Raw genomic sequence first — 10,803 nt, forward strand, 5'->3', positions numbered from 1 at the left:
CAAAGGACATTTAGTATAATGCCAAGTTTTTAACTTTGTGTTCTTAAATACATTACAACTGTACCCTCGATTTGCTTCTGACATGATAAATAAATCCAAGGAAAGTTGTAGGTGACTCTCGATTTCCCCCCTTTCTTACAAAACAGTTAAAAGGACTTGACCAGTGATCCCCAGAGGTGCACACAGAGAAAGAGGCAGCTGCTGTGTTCATACAAAGACTTCAGCTTCAACTTTCCGTTCCCTAGAGGCAAGTGCAGTCACCCTTGAGGAAAGGGCAAGGGAGCAAGAAATAGCCATGGTTTGGGCACGCTTGCTGACTTTAGGCAATTCTCATTAGGGCCTACAGACAAGAGGAGAGAAGCCAGTAGCAGCAGGCCAAGCCCAGGAGCCCTTCCATAAATGGCTCCCTTCATGGGCTCTCTTCATGGGCTAAGTTAGGTCTGGTCCTCAGAAATCCTCTTGGCCTTTTATAACTATGTGAGGGGAAGTCATAGGGAGGAGGGAGCAAGCTTGTTTTCTGCTGCCCTGGAGACTAGGACATGGAACAATGGTTTCAAACTACCGGAAAGGAGATTCCACCTGAACATTAGGAAGAACTTCCACACTGTAAGAGCTGTTCAGCAGTGGAACTTTCTGCCACTGAATGTGGTAGATGCACCTTCTTTGGAGGCTTTTAAGCAGAGGCTGGATGGTCATCTGTCGGGGGTGCTTTGAATGCAATTTTCCTGCCTCTTGGCCCATTGAATGGCCCATGAGGTCTCTTCCAACTCTAGGATTATATGATTGCATGAGCAAGTCAAGAAAAGCAGGGAGCCTTCCTGAGACTTCCTTCTCTCCAAAAAGTCTCTGGGAGGCACTTTTTGTCTCTTGGCTTGCCCATGCCATGCAAAAATGGAATGTGATCATGCTGGCTGGGGGATTCTGGGAGTTCCATCCTGCAATAGTGGACGCTCTGTTGGAAATAGCAGCCTTCCAAACATTCACTATTTGTTTTTAATGTATATATTTGCTAACCTGTATTGCATATATATGCTGCTTTCCCAGTTTGACTGACCTCTTTGGGGTGTGTGTGTGTGTGGGGGGGGGAGGCGGCTACAGACAGGTCATTGTACTGAGCATGTTCAGACTCAAGACTCCATTTTATTATCCGTATGTGTTGAGAAGTATGTTTTAGAGCAGTGGTTCTCAACCTGTGGGTCCCTAGATGTTTTGTCCAACAACTCCCAGAAATCCTGGCCAGTTTACCAGCTGTTAGGCTTTCTGGGAGTTGAAGGCCAAAACTTCTGGGGACCCAGAGGTTTAGAGACTTCAATAGAATCAGTATGTTCTTGGACTTCAGTGTTAGCAGTTTGCTTTAGATTTCAGTGGAGGTGGATACAGTATGTGTTTGGAGGTGGAAATGGATACAGTATGTTCAATGGAGAAGTATGCTTTTAGACTTCAATGGAAGCAGATGTATAGTTTTGTTTCTGCCAATGGAACAGGTTGCAGACAGGTTGGAGATGCGGTGGTGATAAAGGGAATAGGCAGAGAGAGGAGTGTACAGTGCATCACACATAAAAGTTTGATACCTCTTTACTCCATCCTACAGAATCCTGGGGTACAAGTCCTGGGATTCCACAATCATGAAAGTTTGAACTGTATCATATGGTCAGTATAGATCAGGCATGGGCAAACTTCGGCCCTCCGGTTGTTTTGATCTTCAACTCTCGCACTTCCTCACAGCCTCGGGCCCTTTCTTTTTCCCCCTCAGCCGCTTAAGCTGTTAGGAATTGCCAGAGTTGAAGTCCAAAACACCCGGAGGGCCGATGTTTGCCCATGCCTGGTACAGCTCCAGCCTTCGCTTCCTCAGCTCTCTGGTCCCTGCCGCGCTCCCGGCCTCCGCTTGGGGGCGCCATTCGAGCTCCTATCACCGGACGGCTGGAGGGTTACGGCGCCAGGACACCTCCGTCCAGACTCCGCATTCCGCCGCCGGGCTTGCCCTTTTCCTTTTATAGGAAATCCTGAGGCCGAGCGGCAGCCTCCCCTTCTCCGGCCGGAGCGGCTTTCCCGCGCGGCTTGCCCCCGCAGTGGCTCGCTGCAGTCCCGGGGGGCACCCTGGGAATCCCATGCCAGCCTCGGTCGCCTCGGGCTCGGAGCCAGCCAGCCAGCCTGCCTTCCTCGGCCCTGACTCATTCGCCCTTCCTCTCGCGCCGCTTGCCAGGCGGCGTGACTCCGGCTGCCTGGAATCCCATTCATGCCTTCCGCCCGTCCGTCCGTCCGTCAGCCTCTGACGTCGAAAGAAAGGGAGAGGAATGGAGAGAGGGAGAGAGAGGACGGAGAGAGGACAGACAGGCGGGGGGATGGAGGCGTCCCATGGCACTTCGTGGCCTCTTCGTCTGCTTCTTCTTTCTCCTCCAACGCCTGCCACCCTCAAACATTGACCCATCCAGGCATTTGGGTGTGTCACCCCTTTCGATGACATCACACCATGCCATGGAGCAGTGGTCCTCAACCTTCCTAATGCTGCGACCCCTCATATGGTGACCCCCAACCATAAAATTGTTTTCGTTGCTACAGAACTGTAATGTTGCTCCTGTTATGAATGGTAATGTAGATATCTGATATGCAGGTGTATTTTCATTCACTGGACCACATTTGGAACAAATACCCCATACACCCACATTTGAATCCTGGTGGGGTTGGGGAAGGGATGATTTCCTCATTTGGGAGTTGTAGTTGCTGGGATTTATAATTAACCTACAATCAAAGAGCATTCGGATGCTCCACCAATGATGGAACTGAACCAAACTTGGCATACAGATCTGACTAACAGAAAATACTGGAAGGGTTTGGTGGGCATTGACCTTGAGTTTTGGGGTTGTAGTTCACTTACATCCTCTCTTAGGCGATTCCTCGTAGTTCGAGGATGATGGTCCTCCATTTCTTGGAAGACACCTGTGCGTGATTTTTTTTTAATGTGTGGAGGTCAGTGCACGGCCAGTCAATACACAGTCTTCACAGTTGACAAAAAGCCCCTTCGAGTAGCCACATGTTCAAAATCTCAAGGAGGGACAGCAGCAGGACAGTTAGGAAATAGCTATGAAAATGTTGAATTTATACCCGAAGACCAAAGGGAATTAAACTTAGTCATGTATTTCTCTATAAAAATTGACGACCTGTCCACGTCATTCCTCCATACATTATTTCATGTACACACTTCTGTCTTTATGAAGGACCGACATCTCCAAATAAGGGATTTATTGGCTGTCCTTTTTAGCCTATATGGACAGGGAAAAAATGTCCAACCCTCAAATAGGAGATATCTCTTATAGTAAGGGACAACTTTCAACCCTATAGGAGGCATGCTTTCTGGTCCTCAAATAAGGAATATCCTTTATAATAACAGACATCCAGCAACCCTAACTTCACTCCGGACTTATGGAGTTTTAATCAGGAATCCCCTTGTGAAAGGGTTTCAGAATCAGTGACAAATGAACTTTTTCTAAATTATTTGAAAATGTCCCTCATACATTGAATGCACTTAAAAGTCCTCTGCCCTATTCCTGGGCTAAACCATTTGTCTCCATATGTCAACAGAAGTACTGTTCAGGGAGCTTTGTTTCAGGTGCTCTCACACTTGTTTGCTTTGAGTAGTTAATTGGGTGATAAACGCAGCAAACCAAATGTTGACCGGTCCACTACCTTAATTGCAGGGTCAACAAACATCATCATGGGAGGTTTTCAGCTCTGTTAAATACATGTTAAAGGAAGGATTTGGGGATTTTGCTCCCAGATGGAAACATTGCTGGAAGTATTTTAAAACATAATATTTTGATGGATATCTGGATAGGTACTCTTCTGTGTACAAATATAAGGATTCTTGGTCTGGAGGGATATTCATCCATATATGTTAACATTTTTCACTTGTTTCAATAATTGGAATAATTTATTCTGTTTTAATATTTAGATGCTGTAGATTTTTTTATTGTGTAGTTTTTTTAAAATTGTGAACCATTTTGGGTCTCAGTCCTGAGAGAATAGTGGGTTACAAATAAATAATGAAATAAGAAGTAAATTAGGATTTCCACTGACATTTTTAAATAACTCTAATCCAGTGCCAGATTTATCATTGTGCTTAGGTATACTTAAGCACAGGGCCCAATTGGCCAGAGAAACCCATTTCCTGCCTTTTTTTTTAAATGATGAAGCTTGCTTGTGTGGTGCAATTCTAAATTTGAAGGCATTCTGTGTCCAAGCTATTTCAGACATAATGATAAAGTTGATAGTCTATGGGAGTGTCCACAAAGTGGGCAGTGTGGGCCACTGGGCCTTCCTTCTTCAGGGCCCAAATCAGAGGCCTCATAACTTAATTAGTACAGGGCTTCATTTGTCCTAAATATGGCACTGTTTCAATCTCCAGTGTGGGTGACCTGGCAAAGTTTTGGGAAGGCAACAATGACTCCTGGATGGTGAGGAGTTCTCCATCTCTGCACCAAAGAGTTTTGAAGTTGTTGAAGTTACCAGTCAAAAAGCACCTTTGTCTGAGTAAAAGAAAAGAAAAAAGATGGAAACTAACTTGCTAGTATTGGAATGCCCTGAAATAGAAGAATATCAAAACCAATAAACAAACAAAATCAATTCTCTAAAGACAGCCAGCATAGCATAGAACTGTGATTCTGGGGACCAAAGTTTGAATCCCTGCTTAACCATGGAAATCTCACTGGGTGACCTTGGGAAATTCACATTCTCTCAACCTTAAAGGAAGGCAAAAGCAAGCCCTTTCTGAAGAAATCCTGCCAAGAAATCCCCTTTGATGCATTTGCTTTAGGGAAACAACTTTGGAAAGCATAATGGTTTAAAATTAATTGGAGGGTTTTGGGGACAGCTGGAAGTTTTAGGGTGGTACCCAAGTGGGGCTTGGAGGCTTGTACCTTCTCTTGCATAGAGCTATGGGATAGAGTACACCATTAGCCTGTACTTTCTCTTCCCTTGCTTAGAGCTATGGGGTGGAGTACACCATTGTTTCTTCCCAAAGTTGCTTGGAGCCTAACATATGGTCCTATGTTCCTGAAGAATTAGGCCAAGGCTTTGACTTAAAACATTATTGGTTCAGGAAGGAGCAAAGGAACAATCCAAATAATGCTGCAACTGTAGACATGTTTATTGTGAAAGAAGAATTTATTTCACTTTGAGAAAGGAAAGAAGACTTAGAAAGGCAGGGGCTGTGTTATGTATTGAATTGCACACAAGTGGCTCTTGAAATTGTGCAAACATTTTTTTAAAGTATTGAGTTTAGAGCATGAAGTACCCAGCCGGATATGGCTGGGAAGGACAAAGTCATTGGACATTATCATAATAGTATGTTCTTCATTGCTGTCTTTCTATCCTTAGCATTTCTACCTTCAAACGGTGCCAAATGTACTAAATTCAATTGGAATTCCCACTGACCTACTTAATGCACCCAAAATCATCATCTTTCATTAGAATGATTCTCAGACCTGAAATTCTATTCAACGCCATTCAAGCTTCCTTTGGAACCCGTTTCAAAGCTCCCCTGTCCTTCCTCAGAACATATCTGCATTCCACCATCTTAAAGGAGAAAAACAGTCTCTGGCACAACATTTTGCTAACACAGCATGCATGCATCTATCTCTTCAATCTCTCATCAATACATTTATGATATTGTTTCATTTATTAAATGTTATTACAGCTTTTATTCAGTTTTTAATTATGACAGAAAATTAAAATAAACCAGACACATTTTTGACTTCTTCATCACACAGGTTAGAACCTGTGTTTGATCCTCTGATTAATCAAGTCTATGTTCTTTGGCATCCAGCAAGACAGAATTCAGACTTTTAAAATCCCATCCTTGCCTATTGTCTTCATGTACTCATGGGTCTTCCAGGATGGACAAAGGTAGAGGAGCAGCTAGTTAAGCATGACAGGGAGCATGATCAGCCCTCTGCTCAGGTTGCTACCTAATCTCTTTTTTGATGACACCTAAAGAAGGAGATCCCACTATCTCTTCTGACAATTGGTTTCATTCTTGAACCACTCTCACTGTCAAGAAATTTCTTCAAATGTTCAATCAAAAATCTACCATCCTATAACTTAAAACCACCAGTCCTAGTTCTACCTTCTAAGGCAGTGGTTCTCAACCTGTGGACCCTCAGGTGTTTCGGCCTAAAAAGAAATCCCAGGCAGTTTACCAGCTGTTAGAATTTCTGGGAGTTGAAGGCCAAAACATCTGGGGACCCACAGGTTGAGTACCACTGCTCTACGGAAACAGAGAACATTCTTGCCAACTCTCTGTGGCAAACCTTGAGGTATTTATAGAATACAATGATCTAACCCTTCACCAAGCTGAACATGCCCAGATCCTTCAACCTCTCCTCATATGTTTTGTTCTCCATACTTCTTTTTAATGAGCTGCCTCATCAGATGCAGGATTCCCTCCTCTCCAATTTCTATTCACTTGAAAGATGCAGTCCCACAGAGCCCATCAAATGACGCAGGACTACTTCTGGTGGTTGCCCATTGGATTTTGTCTTCAAAGTGTATAGAAACTGGACAATTGTGAAGTCAGTGAGGAATTGATTCCCCAGTTCTCCCTACACATAGAAACATCTAAAACCATGTAATTTAAGATGGGATGGAACGATTGGATTTCAAGGTGGAATGAAAACTGTTGTTAAATTCTCTTTTTACTTTGGAAATAGAAGGCCAGTAAATGTCACAGTGGTTATTTCCCCTGCACCCCACCTTGTGGGATGAGGTTCCTTGTGGCCTTCTCTGAACCTGCTCTATTTTATCTATATCTTTAAAATGAGAAATATACTGGAGTCACAGAGAACATTAAAATTACTCCCTCCATTCCTGCCTCTACTGTACAAATGTCTTACTAACTCTGCAGAAGAACACAGTATGTATGTATGTGTCTGTGCCTTCAAGTCACCTGTCAACTAACACCATGAATCTCGTAGGGTTTACTTGGTAAGGAATACCCAGTGGTCTGCTGTTGCTTTCATCTGAAAGTATACATAGCTTTCAACAGCTGAGATTTCTTTGTTTTCTCCCATCCAAATACTAACCAGACCTGACTCTGTATAGTTTTCAAGATCAGGTGGGTTTTGGTGCCATCAGGGCATTTGTATCTCTTACCAGAGCTCTTAACATAGAGCATTATATTTGGAACTACAAGGACAAAGTACTGCTCATAAGAGAGAGGCTATTCCTCAAGGATGATCCTGAACCACTTTCCATCCTCTTTGTCATTTCAAGAGAACAAGAAGTATGTCCTGTGCATCAACAATTCAAGAGATTTCCACTTTCTTTCTGCCCTGCAGCAATTTCACCTAATCTACACCTTGGGGGAATCCCCTTCCCATTAAAATGTAATCTGTCTATCGATCATCTGAAAACTGAGCCATTAAAAATTGGCCCTTAAAGGTTTGTCTTTCTGTTGAAACTTGCACTGACAATACCTAAGGATGGATAATGGAAAGAATGTTGCAATGAACGTCATGCCAGCTCACCTCAGGCAGGTAGTTCTAACTTGCACATTTGGTTATGTAAACAAGTACATAGGGAAGAATCTTTCACAATTTCAAGTGCCACCTTTACAAGCTAATATTTTCTGAACAAAATTCTTAAGCATGGTATATTTTTAATTGTCTGCTGGAGATTCAGACTTTCCCAAGTGAAAGCACAAAGTTAAAATCTCTAGTCTCAGTTTTTGGCTATGGATTTAGGGGAGGTTTAGTTGTTACAAATTGTGTGCATTTTTAGTGGTGTAGTGTCACTCCAGCAAATGCTCATGGAATGGATACTATTAAAAACAATTAATTTACATTGCATATACTATATTGGTCACAATATAGAATAAGCATTTACAAATTTGCAAGTTTTTTCCACTGATGTTGCGAAACTCAGCATTCTTCTATCTTCTTGTAGAGATGAAACACTGAATTTCGTGTTTAGATTGGGTCCCATTTCCAAAAGTTCTCATTATGTACATAAACGAAATACATCTATTACAGAATCAAACAATCAATAAATCCAAGCATTTTTGATAAGGGATACTCAACCTACACTGCCACTATTCCAACAGATGCACACACATAGAAATAAATTCTTCATAGGATTCAGGGAAGTAACCACTCTTCTTTGCATTCCCTGCTATTATGATTATGATGCCTTCAGTCAGGGAATGGGAAGTGGGATCTGGTCAAGAGGGTGGCCAACCTATGAATGACCCTGAAAGGGATATATTCCTAGCCCTTGTGGGTCTTTCAACAGTTCAGACTGCAGAATGTGCATTTGCTGAAGGAACGGCACTTCCTGCCTTATACCATAAACAGCACTTTTCCTGCCTGGGAAACCTTCTTAAGAAAGCCAACACTAATCTGAAAGGTTTTGGCTATATTTAAATTTCTGAAAGGGCCCCTTGGGATTTCGAGCAATCCAATTGTAGACCAGCTCTAGACTGCTAATAAAACAGTGCCCATAACTAGCCCTCTCTCATTTTTAATCATTCATTTGGTTTGTTTACATTCTGATTGTCAGCGATATGAATTGCTGCTTTCAGTAGCACCACCCCCTTACTTTATATCACCTAATTAATAGGCATAACATGGAGGATGCTGGACACAATGAGCTATTTCTTCCGTTGATTGAATCATAGTCAAGCACCAATGGGAATAGAAGGCTGTACCAAAAACATATTCATGCACACAGAGATCTCTTTGTACACCTCTTGGAGTGTCAACGAGAAGCACATTTTAATTTCTTGGCTATAGGGAGTTCCAAAGACGAGTTCCATGTATTGCCACTGATTTCTAAAGTCAGAAAACAAATTCTCCCATGTCTGAAAATTGAATATAGATACTCTGACTGTAGGTCATTCATAGTAACCTGCCAAGATTCTCCTTCTTTCCTGACAGCCTGATTCTCCAAGAGCCACAGTGGCCTGAATTCCATTGAAACCAATGTGTTATGCTGGGTGGAAAAGCATGGCCTGGGAATGGTGAAAGGGGAGTCATAGTAGACTTCTTCCTGGGGAACTCTTACACTATGCTGGGCAATGTACGACTTCAGCCATTATCATCACTTCATTCTTAAAGCCTGCTCTATTAACCTGCTATGCTTTCTCTTTTTATTTTCCAAAGCTCCATCTCATTTTAATCTTTTGTCTCAAAATTCTGTCTTCTCCTTCTAGGTCAGTCTTCACGAACATGGCTTTCCTCCAAATGGGGTGGATCTCAGCTGTCATCATCCCTGGCCAGAAGACAATTGTGATCCAACAGATTTGGAGGGGTCAAAATTGGGTTAAGGCTTCTGTAAATCCTTACTTTCTGTTTCTGTTCCTACACACAGCTGGAGTGGGAGAAATGTAAAATGCAATGTTGAGTTTGTCATCCAGATATTTTGGACCTCATTTCCCAGAACCCTCTTCTGATACTATCAGTGGAAAAATACAGTGAAAGTTGTAGACCAAAATATTCAGCAGGGCAAAACATTATTTTGCCTAATGCATGAAATAGACTAAAATGTCAAAGGTGCATATGCATATCAAGTGTCCATTTACATATAACCCTAGATCATTTTGTGCATCTGAAAATATTTTTCAGCAAGCCCACACATAAACAAGTCCTCAGCATTTTAGAAAGAAAAATTCAACAAAAATGTTGTAATATGGTAGACTTTCATAGCAATGCTTTATTCTTTAGGCTGTTAAAAATGGATTAGTGACTATATGCCTGCAAGGGACAACAAAATAGAATCAGGTAAAGCCTGTGTGGCATAGTGGTTTGAGTGTTGGATTATGATTCTAGAGACCAGCATTCAGTTCTCCACTTGGCTATGGAAATACACAAAGGGTGTATCTACACTGTAGAATGAATGTATTTTGACACCATTTTGGCTGCCATAGCTCATTGCCATAGGATCCTGGGCGCTGAAGTTTGGTGAGGAACCAATAGTCTTTGATAGAGAAGACTTTGTAACATTCCATATTTCAGGATTCAATAGCATTGAATCATACTACTTAAAATGGTGTCATAGTACATTTATTTTATAGTGGACATGCAGCCTGGGTGCGCTTGAGTGAGTCACACACTCTCAGTCCCAGAAAACTCCGTGATTGATCTGTGATGAGTTAGAAATGACTTGAAGGACACAGCCTTATGGAGAGAAAAAGCAGGATATAAATAAACATGATGATGATGATGATGATGATGACGACAACAACAACCACCACCACCACCACACCACCACCACCACCACCACAAATGCAGGGTTCTCTGATGTGTTCCCTTTGTCTGCCTCTTCATCTGTATTCTCAGGACAATTTTCAGCCATGCCTTCATTTCCACTCCTTTGATCATGTAGCCAAGATAAGACGCATCGACCTTTCTCTCTCTAAAATATGTTAATAAAACTTTCACTGGAAACCTGTTGATATCTTATGTGTAAATAAATTCCCGCTGTTGGACATTTTGTCTCATGCAGAATGTTTACCTTCAGTTCAAAGCTGCAGAAGTAAAGTTGCATATGTGGGATTGTTTTAGATACAGATTTATACTGTACTTGTTTGTGTATCCCATTGTACATTAGGATTGTGCAATGTTGCTATTCAGTGGAAGGGTTGCATAGACAATTGGTGTACAAGTCCAGCTGTGGAGATGTGCTATGCCACCCTAATGTTGGGTCTCGACTTTTATATTAACTGAAAATGAGTTTTAATGATGATTCTAAGCACCAGCTTTTACATAAGCTACCATGAGACACCAAAATGTTGCATTTTCTTTTCCCTGAAGT

General features: G+C 42.1%; 1 protein-coding gene across 1 annotated transcript in view; it reads left to right on the top strand.

Moving 5' to 3' along the window:
* Positions 1–10,479, top strand: part of fsip1 (fibrous sheath interacting protein 1) — a 119,997-nt gene extending 109,518 nt beyond the window's left edge. The window contains exon 12 of the mRNA XM_062967331.1: positions 9,203–10,479. Within this exon, the coding sequence (XP_062823401.1) occupies positions 9,203–9,316 (114 nt within the window). The 3' untranslated portion in view covers positions 9,317–10,479. The remainder of the gene's footprint in view (positions 1–9,202) is intronic.
* Positions 10,480–10,803: the final 324 nt, after the last annotated feature.

The sequence above is a fragment of the Anolis carolinensis genome, chromosome 1 (genome assembly GCF_035594765.1).
Source record: "Anolis carolinensis isolate JA03-04 chromosome 1, rAnoCar3.1.pri, whole genome shotgun sequence".
NCBI lineage: Eukaryota > Metazoa > Chordata > Lepidosauria > Squamata > Dactyloidae > Anolis > Anolis carolinensis.